This window comes from Globicephala melas, chromosome 8 (genome assembly GCF_963455315.2).
Source record: "Globicephala melas chromosome 8, mGloMel1.2, whole genome shotgun sequence".
In the NCBI taxonomy this organism is placed as follows: Eukaryota; Metazoa; Chordata; class Mammalia; order Artiodactyla; family Delphinidae; genus Globicephala; species Globicephala melas.
The window spans coordinates 29520151-29541936 of NC_083321.1; the positions used below are offsets into that span (position 1 = coordinate 29520151).

At 33.9% G+C, this 21786-nt stretch overlaps 1 protein-coding gene across 6 annotated transcripts in view; it reads right to left on the reverse strand.

Annotated features, from left to right (window-relative positions):
- Positions 1-21786, reverse strand: part of METTL15 (methyltransferase 15, mitochondrial 12S rRNA N4-cytidine) — a 380086-nt gene that overhangs the window by 273338 nt on the left and 84962 nt on the right. For all 6 annotated transcript variants that reach the window (XM_060304424.1, XM_060304425.2, XM_030864830.2 and 3 more), the window contains exon 3: positions 18881-19017. In XM_060304424.1, coding sequence (XP_060160407.1) covers positions 18881-19017 — 137 coding nt within the window. The remainder of the gene's footprint in view (positions 1-18880; positions 19018-21786) is intronic.

Below are 21786 nucleotides of genomic sequence, written 5' to 3' on the forward strand. Positions count from 1 at the left end.
AGAGAGAAAAAGTGTGACCAAAAGGAGTCATGAGACTAATTCTAACCACAGCAATATTTCTATAGCTAACTGAATACTCCACTTGGAGCACACCTGCTGGGAGACTGTTTACTTACACCAATGACATCAAGACTCCTACATTTTAGGAACTCCTCTTTGGCATATATTTTCAAAATCGTCCAAAAATCCCTCTAGAATGCCAGTTTTAAAATATACTATTTTTACTTTCACACTGGTTTTTTTTCTTTCAATGTGGCACAGAATTATATTTTTTTCTCAGTAAGTTCTCCTTTTAGTAAAGAAATTATAAAAATACATATAATCATTCTCAGCTGTAAAGTTTAACCCCATATTGCTCCTTTCAGAAGAACAAGCACTCAATAACAGACACCTATGTTAACAAAATTATTAAAGCAATATGATGTCTAGAAAACAATGTAAGAAATTTGGTGTCTGCCAGTAACCAACTCTTACAGAAGGTTGGGCTAGATCTGTGGGATTTGGTTCTCTGCCAACTTAGCACACCCCTCCCCTTTACAGCAGTCTCAAAGAAACTCCAGGGTTCACAGAGAACATTTTGAAAATCACTCGTCAGATCAACTCTAGAGGTCCTTTTTTCCTAATTCTTCAAGACAGTTGTTAATATTTATTTTATCATTTGGAAATGAAATAGTTACAGAAAGTTCAAGTAAGGTAAAACTGGAGTTTTATCTACCGAAAAAGTAAAGACACCGATGAAAGTGAAAAGCAGTAATATAATGGACAAACACAGAAAGGAAGCTACCATATTACTTTATAACCTGATGAAATCCTTTTTCTTACATTTGAAGAAATGAGCATTTTTATACTCTAGAATGATGCTTACTAAATTATCATTGACTAAAGATTACTATTTGGAAATGACCTTTAGCTCTTTTCCTCTCTAGTATAATTTTTGTGTATTAACAGTATGTTGGAGCTGTTCTAATTTAATTCAAGAAACAAATTTTGAGCACTGAGAACACAGAGGTGAATAAGACATCATTTCTGTCTTTGAGTTGCTCATACTCCAGAGTAGAGATGGTGCAAAGCATGAGAGGAAATCAATAAATCTAAAAATAGTAACAAGAATTTTAATATGAATATTTAAGAACAATGGACAAACACGTGCATGCTAATAACATGCAAACATATGTATAGCTCTTCTGTCAAATACCTGGTCCTGATATTCTCACAATTCTAGTGAAGACTGGAATATTAAACAGAGTTTTATTGATATTATTTTAATAGCCCCCCTGTTTTAGCTTCCTTGCTTCTGTCCTTTGCCCCTTGAGAGTACTCTCAACACAGCAGCCAGAGTGATGCTTTTAAAACATGTCAGACAATGTCATTCATTCCTGGGCTCAAAATTCTGCAATGACTTCCCATTCCACTCAGAATAAAAGCCAAAGCTCTTTCAACTACCTACAAAGCTCTGCCTGATCTGTGATCTGAGCACCACCACCCTCCCTCTCACCTATTAGCTTTCTGACATCATCTCTCACTCTTAACTAACTCTTATTTGCTCATTATCTACTTCCCACATGGACTTTCTTGCTTTTCCTTGAACACAGTGGGCATGTGTGGCCTAACCCTCATGCCTTTGCCCTTCCCTGGCTGCTCCTCTGCCTCAGTGCTCATTTTCTCAGATCTATCCTGTGCTAATTTCTCACCTCCTCTGAGTCTTTGCTCAAATGTCCCATTCTTAACAAAACCCTCTTTACCCTACAGAAAATCGCACCTAGCTTTGTCTACGTTCCCCCACATTCTCAATCCCCTTTGTTTTGTTCTGGTAGTTTTCCAGGGCACGTATCACATTTCTCACATAGACAATTTACTTATTATATTTATTATGTGTTCTGCCCTGCTAGGATTAACTTCCATGGGGGCAGGGCTCTTTGTCTGATTTTTTCACTGATTTAGCCCAAGCACAGAGAAAAGTGCCTGGCACATTGTAGGTATTCAACAAATATATGTTGAACAAATGAACAAATGACCATGTTTCTAGAATGATATTTCAAGAAAATATTTCCAGAGTATTTTACTATCTTGAGAAATCTGATAAGCTCTTTAAAAATACATCTTTCATTTTCTGACAATTATCTTGCTAAATAATTCCACTTGGTTTTTATTATTTTTCAAGTTTGGAACACATCAGCAGATTAATAGGGTTGCCCATCATCTACTTTCTCACTCAGGTATCCTTTCACTCATATCTCTCTAACCATACCAAGAACACTTGGAAAATTGAAAGAATAGGAAGGAGGCTGGGAGGCCAGTCAGGCTAGAATGGAGTAAAATGGAGGTAGGCACAGAGCAGAGTGACATGATCTAATTTGTTTTTAAAAAAGGATAACTTGTCCTGGTGCTGAAACTGACTACAAAAATATTATAATGGCAGAAGCAGGGAGACCGGTTAGAAGGGAAAAATCCAAGAGATGATGGTGGCTTGATCTAGGGTGGTATTGCTAAGGTGGTAAATAGGGGCCAGATTTTGTGTATATTTTGAAGGTACAGCTAATGGGATTTCTAGACAAAATTGTATTGCATATGAAAAAGACAGAATACTCTTTTTTTTAATTAAAAAAGTATTTTATTTTATTTTGCCTGAGCAAATAGAAAATACAATTGCCCTTAACAGATGGTTGGATTCAGGGAAAAGCAGGTTTTAAGGGGAAGATCAAGAGCTTTGTTTGGATGTGTTAGATTTGAGATTTCTATTAGCCAGCCAAGTGGAAACGTTAACTAACTAACTGGATGAATATGTCTAGAGATAAAAATATGAGAGTCATCAATGAGTAGATAGTTTTTAAAGCTCTGAGACTGAATAAGATTACTGAGGGAGTGAGTATAAATAGAGAAGAGGCCTGTAGAATGATTCCCAGAGAAGCACAAATATAATGGGAAGATGAGAAGGAACTTGTAAAGGAGTTTGATAAGAAGTTAACAGCTCAGGGAGAAGAAAAACTAAAGAATCCAAATAAAATAGTTTGAAGGAGGAGGAAGTGGGCAACTACATCACATTATGCTGACAGTTTAAGTAAGATAAGAAATGAGAATTCACCATGGAATTTGGTAATGTGGATATCATTGGTGTTTGTGACAGGAGGAGTTTTGGTAGAGTTGGAAGGTAGAGCAGGTGAAAGCTTTTCTTGGGTAAATCCAAGAAAGAATGGAAGGAGGAGTTCAAAACAGTGAATCTAGACAGATGATGGAATAACTACAACAGAGAAGTGAACACACCAATCACATATTTGTACTTGAATGTTAGCTGGGTGACTGACTCCAAAATAATAAAAACAGAAGATGCAATTGCTATAGTAAAAACAATTAGATTTATTTAAATAATTAAACATTATTTTCTCACTTATGATCATGAAGATGAGGTGACTGACACATAAAGTAAATTGCCCAAAGTCAGATAGTTAATGGGAGGAAAAAAACTGAAGGTAGTCTTGTCTTCCAAAGAGACATTTACCTTTAGGTTAAAAAAACAAAATCATCCACAATCTATATGAGTATCTGGATGCCATGGTGGGGGAAAAACTTATGGTTCAGATGGATATAGAAATTTAATATCCAGATGTCATTATTTATATGAGCAAAGTTATTTTAAAAATACCTTTTCTTATTCTCTATAATTATTTTGCTTGCCTTTAAAGAATTCTAGTAATATTAATATTCAAAGTTTTAGTCTGGTTTTAATTATTACTATCTACATTATTTAACCGGTAAGGAAAATACTTTGTCTCCTAATCTAAAATAGTCAGAAGCACAGAATAGAATGGTGGTTGCCAGGTGCTGTGGGGAAAGGGAATTAGGGAGGTATTAGGCAAAGGGTACAAAGTGTCAGTTATACAAGGTAAATAAATCCTAGAGATCTACTGTACAGCATAGATTCTACAGTGAACAATACTGCTTTCTATATTTTAAAGTCTGCTAAGAGGGTAGATCTTATGTTAAGTATTCTTATCACACAAATAATAATAATAAAAAGGATGAGAATAAACTTTTAGAGGTAATGAATATGTTTATGGCATAGATTGTGGTGATGGTTTCATGGATGTATACTTATCTCCAAATTCATCAAGTTGTATACATTAAATATGTACAGCTTTTTAAATGTCATTCATACCTCAATAAAGTGGTTTATAAAAAAATACTTTGTGTCATAAAATCGGGTACAAAGAAGTACTCTTCACTTATAATGTGCTCCATTTTGTATATTTACATTCATTGCATTTGATAACATAAGTATAAATTTTAAGCCACTTTAAAAAAAACTATATTCATGATATCAGATGTGGTTCCTTAAGGTGAGAAATTTAGATTGTTATTAGGGGTATAATAAGAAATAAAGACTAATTTTGTTTTCCACTTGAATTTCTTCCATATTGGTAGATAACTTTGAAATTCCAAGCTTAGACTAGCTCTTATTCTATTTTTCCTCATGATGCGTATACTGCTACTTTAATAAGGGGAGAAAAATGGGTCAAGTCCTGTTAGATATTCAGAGTGTGGGTGGAAATCCTTTGACGAGCTTTCTGGGGATGCCTCTAACATGGGAATTGCTGTTGAGATTCCAGGAGAAAAAGATAAAATTCTGTCAGTAGCGATATCTCTTACAAATAAACCCTTTCACACCCACTAAAAAGAAGGTTAGAAAGGTGCCTGAAACCTAGCAATTAACCAATATCGTTGCAAAGTTTTAGTGCAGAAAATCCTACGCTGAGCCTACACACTGCACACAATATGTTCCTTTTAATATACTTGCTGATATGAAAAATAATTCTCCAAGATATAAAATAAGTAAGGGCATTAATACAAAAAGCATTTTCTGAATTATTCTATGTATCCTGATATCTTTAATTATTACTTGATAATTTAATGTCATATAATTAGCTTTTGTTTCTTTAAAATATATGATTATTTTTATTTATAGGAGTTTGACATTTTAAATCTGAATTTTTCAGTTTCAGTAAAAGGAAAACAGACTAGCATTAGTAGAGAATGGAATAAAGTTTCTTATAATATATAGTATCTAAAGATATTTTCATAATGGGAATATGTATATTCCCATATAGGTTCCTTTGGTGTGCAGGACCCTCAAGTAGAAATAGATGATAACTGGTTTTTGTACAGTAAAAGCTGGTAATAAGGGTTCTGAGTTCATTGGAAGGTATACTATATCTAATCAGAGTTGATTTCCTAATATTTCTGTGAGAAGTTCTGTATTTAGTGAAGAGTTGAGTCTGCAGTTAGCCCCTTAATTCTCTCTGGAACCTAAATCTAGACTAACAACATTATTTCAAACAGTGGTTTGGAGATTTAAAAGGGTTCTATTTACATTGTGAAAATGGAAAGCAAGATAAACTCAGCAAATTGCGTCAAATTTCTTCTTCTACACATTTGATGCAGAAAATGGAAAATTATCATCCATTCATTTATACATTCATCCATATGACCTTAATCCATATCTACTACAGAATTTTGAAGAAACAAAGTCAGGTAAGACACAGTCATGCTTGAAGGAGCGTACAGTATATGGAAGTAAACCAACAGAATAGTGTGTTAAGAGCTTGGATAAAGATTGCACAGGGTGTGATGGGGGAAGAGAAGAAGGATACTAAATCAAACTGGGAGAGTCACTGATGACTTCCTAAAGAACATGGCACTTAGTGGGGTAAATAATGCTCCAGTTAGATGAACAGCATGTAGACATAGAGAGTGGTAGGACAAAACATGATGAGTTTATTATGTAAAAGTAGTTTAATACTTCATGGAGGGTATGAGGAGACTGGGGTGGAGTCATAGGTAATAAATCTAGAGAAAGGACAGAGGCCAAATCCTTAATGGCCTCCTGTGGTAAGCCAAAAAGTTTAACTTTATCTGGAAAGCTATGTTTCATCATTGAAAAACTATAAGAATTTTACCATGGAATAAAGCCTGCTGTATAGAAGTATTGCTTGAACAGCTCACTTAACTTGATCAGTGATATCTTATTATTACAAACATTTTACTTGTCCTATGAAATGTCCATAATATGTCCTATATAATGGGTATCCTTCCTTCTCATAAATATTTATAGTAATGGTATTTTATTTAAATAACATAGTTCTTCTATGTTATAGAAGCTTATTTCTACAATATCTAAGAGTCCTGACACTCACTACTCTGTATTGTAAATACCTGTTTAATATCTATAATTTCTGGTAAAGTAGAAAGAGATTATATTGCTCTTTTTACCCAGCTATATCTCAGAATGCAGTTTAATATCTGCCCCAAAATAGTTTCTTGAAATGTACTAAATGAGTAACAAACAATACTTACAGTGAAAATAAAAACAGATATTCTAAAAATAAATTAAATTTGGGTTTAGAATACATTTGATATTCTCCCTTCCAGGAGATTTATCTACCTGATCTCGTTAGTGGTTTACCTATCTATTAGATTGAGCTGTCTCTTGTGGTACAGAGGCACAGAGCCCTTATCCTGGGCTTCTGAGCATTCCCCATCCCCAGCCTATTTCCCTATATACAGCAGGCTCTAAAATGAATGTTGAATTGTGCATTAAATTTAGATTGTATTCTCTTAGGAAACAAGAATAAAATACTAAAGTAGATAATCCAATCCAGCAGCTGTTTGTTTCAGTTTTACTTTAAATATCAGGCAAAAGTGGGGGTGTAAAGAACAGGAGGATTATATGTGTAATTATAGCAAGTATTTTGATTTAATTAGTTTAGTATGTTAGAGAAAATACAACTATTGTTTTCATTCTTTTAATAACCCAGAAGCCCAAGCATAAAGGATTTTACTAAAAATTTCTCATATGTAATAAAATATGTCTCTAAATATGTATTGCTTACACAAGATAAAATAAAATGAAGGCTTTCTAGGTATAGTCATTCTTGTGCTGAACAAGCTGCTATTCTTATCCTGGTACCATATGGTTATGTTCAAATGACGTAGGCAATAAAAATGGATTATCTTAAGTTTGTGAAGAGGTAATTCATTTTCTCATAGTTATGATAATATGAAACACCATTTGCATTTCAATATACATGTTGACTTCCATGAATCAGTTTTATAAACTTTAAATTAAATATTCTAACTGAAGAAATAAATCTATAACACTACTTGGGAATGGGTGTAGAGGTGTTAATTATTATACAGGTCTACATAAGTCTATAGTTTGTATAGTCAGAAAGCAAAAACCAAAGAGTTTATCTGAAATAAACATTTGTAGACTCTGTCTACTTATGTCAGTAATAAGCTAAATAATAAATAAGAAGACCTTAAATCTACAGAAAATGAAGACAACTCAAGAATCAGCCTTCCAGAATTTTCAGGTTTCAGAACAAGAAGTGCTAAAAATTAAATATGGAAAAACTTCAACCTTCTTTAATGAGGAAAAAGTAGCTTCCGGGAAGCCAGCAACATATGAATACAGAAGGAGAAAGCCAAAGAATGGGAGACACATAGGCAACATTTTCTGATTGGTTGATGACATTCAAAAAATATTAGTTATTTTGGCCTGAAGCCAAGAGTTGATGGTGAAATCAAAACTTATAAAAAGTAAGTCTGGGTGGGAGGGGGAGGAAGACAATGATACAGTTCATTGGAGTAATGCTTGGATGTAGTTTTCAGTATTTACACTGACAGAGGTAGTCTTCAGTATTTACACTGACAATGGGAAAGAGAGCCCGTAATAAAAGGCAAATGTCAGAACACTTTGCAATGTGAAGGAAGTTGGATGCAGTGTTCCACACCTTAAATCTTAAACTGACTCTGATATGTGCATGTTAAGGAATCAAGCAGATAAAGACAGGAAATAAAAGCCAATCATCCTGGTATACACCAATGAAACTTCTCAGACACTTAGAGTTATGATGATAATAATTAGCATAATCATATATTATCTTATATAATCATCATTATAACAAAGCAACTATAGCTAGTATTAATTAATTTTATGCTAAACAATTTAATTAAATAATTTAGTCCTCATAACACAGCATGAGATACGTATGAATAGGAACTCATTTTACAGATGAGAATAAAAACTCTGACAGGTTAAGTCACACATCTAAAATCCTACAGCTAAAAGAGGCAGAATTAAGACTCCAAACCAAGACTGTTTGATTCCAAAATCTAGACTGCTTCTCCAACAGTGTGGATGGATATTTGTCTTAAGTCAGATCTGGATGAGTCCAAAGGGGAAGGATCCAGCTAGAGACAAAGAAGGTTCTTTGTGAGTCTGCAAAGTTTCTGGCAAGAAAAAAAATAGCACATCCAAGTATGGAAAATGAAAAAACTTTAATAAAGAGACTATTTACAAACACATGACTAGGTTAAGGAGAGGCAAAAAGGGATGTGAGAAGTACCCTGAAGCTAAGAGGTGAAGGGGCAAGGGCAAAGAGTGGTAAATGAAAGCCCAAAGAGTCAGAGCTGCATCTAGTAGGAGAGGCCTATGAACAATGAACTTTGAAGAGGAATGTGGCCACTGCTAAAACACATTCTGACTTTATCTTCTCTGTCCTCTGATTTCCTGCCAGTGTCACCCATTTGCTGAACCCAAGAAGAAGCCAGGAGATAAATGTTGTCGATAAATCCATAAAAGTCATCTTCCTGGGATCAGTGTAGACAAGGGCAGAGAGAGGTTCTAAAGACAAATGGAGACTATACAGCACACTTGGTAGGAATTCAGAAGAGTAAGGGTTGACTTAGAAAACTGAGAAAGGCAGTTCATTTGGTAAACCTGGGATAAGATACATTTTTGAGCCTGTTCATCATTCCTTCTCTAAGGTACTATCATAATCCCAAATCAGGAGAAAAGTTAAATAATTTTCATACACTATAAATGTTTTTTTAATGAGTTGATTAAAATGTTTTAATCACTTATCTAATATAAATCTAAATGTAAAAGATCTGAATCTAAAAGAAATCATAATTTTAAAAATCGAGATGCCATTCATTTACCATAATGTTCACCCTTTTAAAGTGTACAATTCAGTGGTGTACACTGTAAATATTTTGAGTACAGACATCTCTTACTCTGAAACTCGATTCCACTCCCCAACCATGTGTCCTTTCTTCGTAGTCAGTATCTATATTTCATATTCTGTTTCATTCATTGCAAGACAGGCAAAGTACAGTTTAAGAGATGCAGTTTTCAGGGGGTTCTAATTCTCTAGGCATATTGGGGTTTCCAGGCAACAGGATCCTAGAAAGTATAACTGTCATTCACACCACTGGTTTCTGTTTTGTTTGAACCATAAATAAACACTTGTTAACTTCCATATATATTCCAAGCAGAGCTAGGTTCTAGGGATATGAACATACATTAGACAAAGTTTCCGCCTTCAATGAACATTTAGTACACAGTGTGAACAAATATGTGGGATATAGCCATATAGGATAGGTAGTTTTCAAAAATTTTTGATCAAGATACATAGTCAGAAATATGGTTTAACTGCAATCCCATATACAAAAATACAATATATATGTGTATATATGTAAACATATATATTATTTCACTGGAAATGATACTTAATTTAACTTCCATTATGTAACATGATATTTCCTATTCTATTCCATTCCATTCCATTCCATAAAATGCTGATCAAGACCCCCAAAAAATGATTTCATGACTCACTAAAAGAATATGCTAGGGCTTCCCTGGTGGCGCAGTGGTTGAGAGTCTGCCTGCCGATGCAGAGGACACGGGTTCATGCCCCGGTCTGGGAAGATCCCACATGCCGCGGAGCAGCTGGGCCCGTGAGCCATGGCCACCGAGCCTGCGTGTCCGGAGGCTGTGCTCCGCAACGGGAGAGGCCACAACAGTGAGAGGCCCGCGTACCACAAAACAAAACAAAACAAAACAAAAAAGAACAAAAAAAACCCCATAATCGACACTGTAGAAAACCAAATCTGTAACACATGGAATAAGTCTGAAGAGATCTCCTATAATACTGAGGCAAAGTAAAAGTAGCAGAAAACACTAAGAAAGGAAATAAAAGACATGTGGGACAGATAACACTCCAACCAACAAATCATAAGTGCTCACAGGTTAAAAAAACCGAAAAAAAAGAGTAGAGGGTAACTAACACAAAAACTCCTTTGTAGAGAAAAGACCTGATGCATAGGCCAAAATTACTCACAGAGTACATGGAAAATTGATAAAAAGAGATTAATTAGTAATATTTCTTAGTGAAATTTATGAATGTCAAAAATATTCAAAGAAATATATCTAGTAAGCATCCAGCCTAATAGTGGGAGGAAGGAGTGAGAAACAGATTACCTAGGAAAGGAAAAAATAAACTGGGTTGACCTCAGACTTCTCCACAATACTACGTGTCAGAAAAAAAAGAGTAATATCTATTCAATTCCCAAACTGCCATCCTAAATCAACTGTTGCCCATGTAAGAAAGCATTAGAAACACAGTGTTGGGTAGACAAAGGCATAGATATTCCCCTTTTGCATATTTATAGAAAAACTAAGATGTAATCAATTGGTAGAGAAATGAGCCTACATAAAGAACTTGAAAGGGGACTTACAGTGTTATAAAAAGGCTATGGGGTACATTGAAATGAATTAAATCAGTTTAAGTATGATTACTTTAGATATTACTGCCAAACAATGCAAATGTTAACTAATAATTATAATAGTAGATATTAATGTCTAAAAGCCAAAATCAAATTTTAAAAGCCAAGAAGTGGGAAAAGAGAGGGAAATAAAAATTCAGGAAATAAGTTCTCACTTTACATGGGATGGTTAATCAAAAAATATTTCTTTCTGCATACTTAACAGTAAAAAATATTTAAGTACTTTTAATCTTAAAAAATATTAACATCAGCCAGTAGTAAATTAAAAAAAAATTTTTAATTTCATCAAAATTGCTAGAGAAAAGGCAAAAACAAATATGTATATGTGGATAATGGAAAAAAGAAAATTTAAACGCCAAAGATAATTTCAATAAAACACAAAAATAGAAAATATAAAACAAGATGACATAGAAAGAGTAAGCATATCCTGATTTAATTACCCTTTACAAAAAACAGATTTGTTTACACAAAGGAAATATATCTGGTATTTGTTTATAGGAAGTACATCTAAAATAACACAGCACAGAAAGACTTAAAACAGCAGTAATATGGATAAGGATAAGACTATATTAGAATTAGAATTCTAATAAATTAAGTTATAATTACATAAAGGAAATATTCTGCAACCAATAAAACTATTCTTTAAGGTAATTTAATGAAATAAGAATGTGCTGATAATGTATAAATAGAATCAAATTTTGTAAACTATATATGTGTATATGTATGAATGTATATATATATGTGTATATATATATACACATATATATATAACCAAAAAGATTAGGAAGAAGTTTACCAAACTATTAATTTTGGTGGTGGTGGACTATGAATAATTTAAATTTTCTTCTCAGCACTTTTCTGTACTTTATCATTTTAATTAAGAAAAAATATTAGTCAGAAACATAAATACTGTAATCAATGGAAAAATATATCATCATCAATGAAAAATATATCAAGACATCAATTCTTTCTAAATTAGCTGTGTATTTAATACAATTGATCAAAATGGTTTTTAAACTTGGCCAAGATATTCCAACATTTTAGAAGTATAAAAAAGTAAAAATATCCAAAAAGTTCAAACAAGAAATAGTACATAAAATATAATGAAATATTGGCAATTAAAAAGATGGAATGGGGAACCCTCTTGCACCGTTGGTGGGAATGTAAATTGATACAGCCACTATAGAGAACAGATGGCGGTTCCTTAAAAAACTAAAAATACAACTACCATAGGACCCAGCAATCCCACTACTGGGCATATACCCTGAGAAAACCATAATTCAAAGAGTCATGTACCACAATGGTCATTGCAGCGCTATTTACAATAGCCAGGACATGGAAGCAACCTAAGTGTCCATGAACAGATGAATGGATAAAGAAGATGTGGCACATATATACAATGGAATATTACTCAGCCATAAAAAGAAATGAAATTGAGTTATTTGTAGTGAGGTGGATGGACCTAGAGACTGTCATACAGAGTGAAGTAAGTCAGAAAGAGAAAAACAAATACCGTATGCTAACACATATATATGGAATCTAAAAGAAAAAAAAATGGTTCTGAAGAACCTAGGGGCAGGACAGGAATAAACATGCAGATGTAGAGAATGGACTTGAGGACACAGGGAGGAAGAAGGGTAAGTTGGGACAAAGTGAGAGAGTGGCATGGACATATACATGCTACCAAATGTAAAATAGATAGCTAGTGGGAAGCAGCCGCATAGTACAGGGAGATCAGCTCGATGCTTTGTGACGACCTAGAGGAGTGGGATAGGGAGGGTGGGAGGGAGACGAAAGAGGGAGGAGGTATGGGGATATATGTATATGTAATGGCTGATTCACATTGTTATAAAGCAGAAACTAACACACCATTGTAGAGCAATTAGACTCCAATAAAGATGTTAAAAAAAAAAAGATGGAATGAAATACACAAAATCATTACTACTGATTAAGGTGGTGGAATGGTAAGTGAGTTTCATTTTTTTCTATATACTTTTCTGTGTATTATAAGTTTACCCCAATGAGAATATCTACTTTTATAAACTATTGATAGTAACAGCTTATTATATTTTTATAATCTGCTTTACCTACAGTTAAATGATTGAATCAATTATAATTTTCATATTTTCTTTATACATGTCTATATTCTCTAAACTCAGTGTATGGAGCACATATTATCCCTAAATTCAGAAAACAAAAAATTGTTAAAAAAAATTGTCTTCCAATATCCATCTTCCACTGTGGTAAAAGTCAGCCAACACCCCACTGCTCCAATTTTAATGTGTTTCCTCTTGTACAGTCTTCAGAGGCAATAGGGAAAAGTTTCAGTTTTCAAACAACAGGTGACCTGACATGTCATCTTTTCTGAAAGAGCTAAAATGGGTTAGCCTAAAATTCAGCTTTCCCATGAACTGCTTAGTTTTCTGTGAAAATGTTAGTTTCTATTTTTGACTTAGTTTTGACAGAGTGAAGAACATGGGATTTTTCAGGAGAAGCACAGGCTACTCTTTGACAACAACAAAATAAATAAATAAATGAAAGAAATTACTATATTTTCTCAAAAGATGTAAACGTTGAAATGACAAAATGCTTCCTTTTTGCACACTTTATTGCAAGTTGTAATTACATATGTATTTTTTTATTACTGAATCACGTGTTCAACTTTACTGGGCAATGAAAAACAGTTTTAAAATAAAAACCAAAGACAAATAATGAACAATGTTATTGATGATCTTCTTAAGAATACATATGTAATCCTAGATATCAGTTACAGGATTACATATGTATTTTTCTTTTTCTTTTTTTTGCAGTACGCGGGCCTCTCACTGTTGTGGCCTCTCCCGTTGCGGAGCACAGGCTCCGGACACGCAGGCTCAGCGGCCATGGCTCACGGGCCCAGCTGCTCCGCGGCATGTGGGATCTTCCCGGACCGGGGAACGAACCCATGTCCCCTGCATCGGCAGGCAGACTCTCAACCACTGCGCCACCAGGGAAGCCCTACATATGTATTTTTAAGAAGATAATCAATTTATCTAATTTGTCAATCCTTCCAACAAACCATCCATCCATCCATTTATCCATTATCCCCAGAAATAATCCGTAGCCCAAATTTGTGTTTATCTTTGTCATGTATATTTTTATACTATAACTATACATGTAGATATTTATAATAATATATAGCATTACTTGTCTTTTTCTAATTTACATACATATGCAGAGATGCGTCATATAATCTCTAGGTTTGTTTTTTTTTTTTTTGCAGTACACGGGCCTCTCACCGCTGCGGCCTTTCCCACTGTGGAGCACAGGCTCCAGACGCGCAGGCCCAGTGGCCATGGCTCACGGGCCCAGCAGCTCCGCGGCACGTGGGACCCCCCCAGACTGAGGCACGAACCCACGTCCCCCACATCAGCAGGCGGACTCTCAAGCACTGCGCCACCAGGGAAGCCCTAGGTTTGTTTCTTTTAACCATTGGTTTCCCTTTCTCCATACTTCCCCCACCATTAATTCCTTCTTTCTCAAGTTCTCCATGATTGTATATACAAACAATACATATACAATTTTTTTAACATTAAAAGATATCCATGAAAAATAAGTATCATTTCCCCCATGTGCTCACTTTCAAAACTGTTACGTCTTCCCAGTTTGATAAGTAAAAAGTATTATACCATTATTATTTTAATTTCATTTCCCCCCTCACTGCTACTTATGTGGAGCGTCTTTTCACACATTGATCTTCTATTATTGACCCTTCTATCCTTTACCCACTTTTCAAATTGGAATTTGTTGTCTTATCAAGTTTGAGAGAACTCTTCCTATATGATAAATATTGATGGGGTTCAGGAAAAGCTACCTCAAAATATGGCAACTTGGCATAGTGAATATTTTTAAACTGAAGGAATTTGAGAAATGGCACATGTAGGTCATAAGCTCTTCATGTGAGAGATGCCTGCCTAAACCCAAAAAAGCTTCCTTATCTCTGAAAATGAAGGGACGAGAGGAATCTAAATAAATGGGACTTGCTAAATTTTGCCCACATTACTATCATTAGCTCATACCCTTTGTCCTATCATATTTTTCTGTAACTTTCCACTCTTCATCAAATCTAATATAAAAATGCTCCAGTTTTACTGTTATCTTTGGGTCTTCATTTCCTCATGAAGTCTCATGAGTCATGTAAAACTTAAATAAATTTATATGCTTTTCTCTTATTAATCTGCCTTTTGTTACAGGGATCCCAGTTGAGAACTTAGAAAAAATGTATTTTTCCTCTTCTATAATATCATTCCTTTTCCTATCCTCCATATTACTAATATATCTTCTCTAAGTTAACTGTTTGGAAATTTTACCATACGATTTTTGCCATATATTTTTTAAATTTTTATATAAATAGATATTTCTGTTATTTATTTTTATAGATTTATGATTTCAAGTCTCAACTAAGACAGTTTCTTACCTTTAGATTGTATATATAATCTCCTCAATTTTCTAATAGGACTTTTATTTTCAATTTTTTCATACATTTTTACTCTATCTGGAAATTACTTTTGAATCTGATTTAAAATAGGGGTCCATTTTATTTTCTTCAAGTTTGATATGCATTGTACCAACACCATTTATTTAATAATGCACTATTTTCTCAATGAATTAAAACACCTTTATCTTCTATTAAATTCTTTTATGTAGTAGAATCTATATCTAGATTCTCTGCTCCACTAACCTACTTGCCTATTCTTATGCCAGTATAATATTGATTTCACTACAGTGACTTTATAGTGTGATCTGACATCTGGTAAGGCAAGTTTCCTCTCAATTTTTTCTTTTTCCCAAAAGACCTTGTCACTCTTCCCCCCATATCTACTCAACATTATATTACCTAAGTTAAAAAAAACACACATCAGTTAAGGTGAAATCAATTAATATACTTCCTGGAATTACAATAAATACATATATGAATTTGGGGAGAACTGGCCTTCTTTTATAATAGTAATTTGTTTTACCCCCAAACACATATGCTTTCTCTTTTGTTCAGGTCTTTTACGTCCTTCAATAGAATTATATAGGTTTATTTTTATTTGGAAATGTGTCTTTCTTGCTAAATTTATAACTATTTTATAAAGTTTTAGGTGCTTTTAAGAATGGAATACTTTTTTCCCACTTCCCTTTCTAGGTATTTACTACTTGAGTAGATTTTTAAATTTTTATCTAACCATTTTGTATCATCTTATTAATTTTACAAGTCCTTTTGGGTTTTTAAGTATTCAGTCAAATCATTATTTAAAAAAAGACTATTTTAACCTTTCTTTAGTTTTTTAATTACATCTGCCAGACCTTCCAAAAATACTGATTAAAATATATATAGAAGTTAATCCATATTTACAACCTGATTTTTGACTAGATTGTTATAGTATTTCACCTTTTGAGAAAATAACTGCTATTTGTCCTTGGTTAATAGGATATTTTACGTTTAAGTAGTTGACTTATATTTCCATTTAACTTAGAGATTTTAATAAGAACAGCTAGCTGATCATTGTGATGCTTATCAACCTATCATTGATTGACTATCTGATATGGAGCCATCCTTGTATTCTTGAATTAAACCCTATTAGGCCATAGGTATTATTCTTTTATTATCCTTTTAACTAAATGAAGGGTGAATTAGATATGCTAGTATTGCATTTTGAATTCTGCATTTATATACTTCAGTGAGGTTGGACTTTTTCTCTTTTTCCTTTTATACTATCTCTAGCAGAATTAGGTATTAATGCTGGATTCAATATAAAATGAATTTTAAGAGCTTTCTTTATTTACCACGGTCAGGACTAGCATAAAAGGCAACGCTCTTTCCTATTTTCTTTTAATTTATTTATTTATTTTTGGCTGCGTTGGGTCTTCTTTGCTTCTTTGCTTTGTGCGCAAGCTTTCTCTAGTTGCGGCAGGTGGGGGCTACTCTTCATGGCAGTGTGCAGGCTTTTCAGTGTGGTGGCAGAGCACAGGCTCTAGGCACGTGAGCTTCAGTAGTTGTGGCATGCCAACTCAGTAGTTGTGGCTCACGGGCTCTACAGCACAGGCTCAGTAGTTGTGGCACATGGGTTTAGTTGCTCCGCGGCATGTGGGATCTTCCCAGACCAGGGATCGAACCCACATCCCCTGCATTAGCAGGCGGATTCTTAAGCATTGCACCACCAGGGAAGTCCCTTTCCTATTCTTTATAAAAGCTAGATAACAATTGCAAATCTGATCACTGTACATTCTTCTATGTACTTTAGTTACCTTTCTAATCTCTTTTATGGTAATAACCAATTAAAGTTTTATAATTATTGAGTCAATTTTAATAATTTATATTTTGCTAGGACATCATTCATTTATCTAGGTTTCACATGTTGCCACAGAATTACAGTAGTATCATCTTATAATTTACCTTGTGTCTCTGGTTGGTCTTCTCTCTCAAACTTAAGCATATATTTTCGCTCTCTTTTTCCTTTAACAATCAGTGTGAAAAAGGATTTTGCTATTTTCAAAGAATGCAAAGAATGATCTCTTGGGATTTCTTTCTCCTTTTTTTCTTTTTTTTTGTTTTTTTGTTTTTCAGTTTCTTTGATTCCAGCTTTTATCTGTATTAATTACCTCTTCCTCCTTTATTTTATCTTATTGTTCTTTAATTAAGTTATTAGGTTAGGCAAAGGAATTATTTTGTCGATGAACTAAATATATCTCAGTAAGATTTGAGACAAGATGGTATAATTTAATAAAATGAGATTATTGGGTGATGGGTGAAATTCATCCCATCTCTATTAAGACATGTATACCTTTAATATGTGTAGCTAATAGTTTCCACATATGTAAGCTGAAGAGAATACAGAGCCTCAAGATTCCTGTTAGGTAAAAAATTACGCCTGATAAAATTGATAATTTTAAGCTCCATTTAAGAAACTAGGGTGTTTGAAAGAATAAGAGACCTTGGGAATCACTGCCTTTAGAAACAATAATATCTAAGAAAATTCAGGTTGTCTATGATAGTGAAATATAATGGAGACCTATACTCATTCTATAAATGTTCAGGTCATAATCAAGTGAACTCCTAAGAAGTTTCACAAATATGAATGCCCTAGTACAAGACCTTCTTAAAGAAGGTGCATCTAAGTTACGTTGCTTAAAATGACAGAAAGATTAAAAAAAAAAAAGAAAAAACTACTCTGGAACTAAACCACATCTTCATATTTTCTTAGAAATAAAGAACCTGGGGTCAAATGGGTTTCCAGGGACTCCATAAACACTGTGATCTTGCAGACAAAAATCTAGGTATATTTATTTACACTTTTATTGGGATACTTAATCACATTGATGGATTTGCAGAGTCTGGGACCTGAGAGAGGATGAAAAAGACTACTCTAGATTAGTAATCCAACTTTCTACCTTTAGTCTGTGATTAAACTTTTCTATGGTCATACTTTTGCTACTTCACCAAAGAGATCTTTTCTTTGTTGGATAGTCAAGTCAAACTTTACCTCTAAAATTCTCATCTATTTTGTTGATTTCAGTCTCTGGAGCTTCACATAGTAGAACAATTCCCCATTACAGAAAATAGCCCTTTACGTATTTGGAGATAGCCATCTTAATTCCAAGATATTTTTCTTTTTCAGGCTGGTGTGTTCTAAACAACATAGCACATGGACATAACTCATTAATTCAAAATTTTTTCTCTAAAGGAAGATGCTTTTACAACTCATGAAGACAATAACTTTATATTTTTTAAAAGTTCTCTAGTAAATGCTCACTAATTCTGATAAATGGATAGAGTGCTCTACATTTACTTATGAATTTCAGAAAGATTTCAAAGAAAGCAATTGCATTATTGTTTCATGAATTCTACAGAATTCTACAGAATTTTTACATATGTATTTACTCCACTAAATTCTGAGAAACTGTAACTCATAAAGTACTTTAAAAATGTTTTTAAAGTATGGGTTACTTGTCAAAATACTATTCATGGATGGATTTCAACACATTTTCAAATTTTAACCAAAAATAAGTTTTTGTATTTATACTTACTTACAAAGGATAAATGCAGTAACATCATTATTTTGAGTGATTCTAAAAATATCATTTACATCAATTCTTTCTGGATAAAAAGGGAGGAAATACTTAGTGGAGTGACGTATAGTATCATACAAGGGAGAACAAATTCCAAGATGGTAAACTAAGCTCCATAAAACATAGCAACAAAATTAAGTAACTATACAAGTGTATTACTTACGGGTACAATTCTGAAAGCTGTTCAGCTATTGCATAAGCTGTTGGGTCTCTGTCTAAGGCATACAGAGTAATATCTGACTCCTTCTGTAGAATGGCTCTTGTGTGTCCTCCTGAACCAAATGTCATATCTAGAAAAAACTAGCCAACACAGAAAAAGAAAATTACCACTTAGCATGAGCAAAGTTTATTCTTGCCAGCTACCTTATTTCTAGACACACATAATGCTTTTCAGAGCTGATACCAAATAGAAAAACAAATTACTTTTTTTTTTTTTTTTTTTTGCCTAGAGTTCAATTTGTTGTACATGAGGTCTGGATCAATTATGAGTGATCAGTCCAAAAGAATTTGTCAGAGTAACAGCAAAATGATAATCTTTGTCACAGGCTGGCCAATTCAAGGCAAATTTGCATTTCCCTCCATAAGTTCAAACTAGCCACAGTGTTGTGCTACTAGCTTTTTACTGCTTTCAAGCACCTGACTAAAAATGATATTTCCAACAATTTCTCATCATTTGGAGACAGCTTACAATTGGTGTGGCTCACTTTATCTCAAGTTCTCTAAATGCTTTATATTAAACATAAAAATATTCAAGAATACAGAGAGAGCGAGAGAGCGAGAGAGAGAGCGAGAGAGCGAGAGAGAGAGCGAGCGAGCGAGAGAGAGAGAAAGAGATTATACCTAACAGTAGTCATAGGACAAATATTTAATTAACAAATCAGACCTGAAAAAGCCCAGGCTTAAGTCAAAACACCTGGGATAAATTATAGCCTTGCCACCAAGTAGCTACATAGCTTTGGAAAAGTCATTTAAAATTCCAGGGTTTTTAGATTTCTCCAGAGTTTAAAAAGAAAAAGAAGGTCTAGAAGAATATACCCCAATACCTGCCTAATTGGTAAGGTGACATATAATTTCTCATCTAAACCAAAACACTTTTGGTAGTAAAAGATTTGCCAGGATAACAGGATACAAGGTATGGGAGTACATATGTTTAAATGCTTGGATCATTGAAGATACACAATGAAGTTAATTGGATCTGAATCTATTTCTTAGCTATTTTATTCGGCCACACTTAAGAAAACAATGCTGGCCCACTTAAAAAAAAAAAAAGCCAGCTGGCTGTTGGGCAAGAAACTAGACCTGGACCATAAGAAACGTAAATGTAAACAAGGTAGTTGATTGTAGTTGGTTTGGAAGTCAAGACACTCAGCACCTCCTCTCAAAGTTACGCTCTTAGTTTAATGTGCTCTCTGAATAAGCCTCACTGGTATGATGAAAATAAAAACAATTATTCCAATAATACTGAATACTGTGACAAATAACATACACAATAAGTCAGACTGTTAAAAATATTTAAACACATAACTTTTTAAAAGTTCATGTGTACATTGCACAAAGGAAATTCCTGTAATGGATTTGAACATTTCCCTGCCCTGAATGTTACAACTTATTTCAGGGAGAGTGGTCAGAGACAAGGCACAATTATGCTTTGATTTTTTTTTTTTTTTTTTGACTATAAGCTACCATGCTGAGTCCTGTCCTCTGATCATATACTCAGAAAAGTTAGCCTACTATTCAAAGAATAATATGGAGGAAATCTTCTGATCAAAATTGAGAAGAGGAGGGATGTAAAATATAAGATGTAAATGTGGTTAAAAAAAATGGTACAAGCACTGCTTCTTAACATAAATTTTTTAGTATAACTTAACCTTGCACTTCTATCACTGTCAGCACAAAAGGTATGGCTACATATATTTTTCATCTTTTTAAACAGTAACTTTAAAACAACACTTAAAGTCTTATTATTGGAATGGCTGTTAGGAGTACATATTTAATCTCAAGATTGAATAATTTCCTCTCCCAGTCTGTATACTTACTTTATGCATCTATGAGGGTAAAAATCTTCTACCATAGCTTGCCTCAGTTTTAAAATTGCTAGAGGTTTAGCATGACTTAAACAAAGAACTTTTCCAGGCAAAAGTATATACCACTTTCTTATTATGCCCCAATATCAAGTCTTATATAGCCCTGGATTTAAACTAAGAATATATCAAATAAAATAATTTGCATATGATTACCTTATCTCAAGCCAGGAAAGTCCCAATCAATATTTAAAAAGAAAAATCCTTATGATTAAAAATATTCTGGAAAATGTGAGATGATTATAATTTACATGATTATTTTTTTAATATATCATGATTATGCCCTTGGAGATGTACTGACAATCAAGGAAGTTTCCACAGGAAAAAAATAATCTATTATTACCAGTCAAGTGTAAAACAAAGCAAAAAGTGGGAGACAAATGGGATTTATGAAACTAGAACTGAACCCCACAATATGTCCTGGGTTAATAGGTGATTGGAGCCATCGACTTCCATTTTTAAAATTCTAATGGGGCTTCCCTGGTGGCGCAGTGGTTGAGAGTTCGCCTGCCGATGCAGGGTACACGGGTTCGTGCCCCGGTCTGGGAAGATCCCACATGCCGCGGAGCGGCTGGGCCCGTAAGCCATGGCCGCTGAGCCTGCGCATCCGAAGCCTGTGCTCCGCAACGGGAGAGGCCACAACAGTGAGAGGCCCGCGTACCGCAAAACAAAACAAAACAAAACAAAACAAAAAAATTCTAATGTACACTGTCCATCAAATATAGTAAGTGACATCTAGGCCTTATGAGTCACCCAGCACTACAATTGAAAAGGGAGCCAATTAGTTTTTCCACTCTCCTGGATCACTAACTTGACATAAGACCACATTTTTTAATTTGTAAAACTTGATAATAAAATAAGGTGACTGGATGATTTTTTTGCTTAACAAATGCACAAGAACAACATAACTGAATGTTCCAAAATAATCCTTTTATGAATCTCAACTATGTATATATGCAAATGTTTATCTTATGCTCCAAACATATAT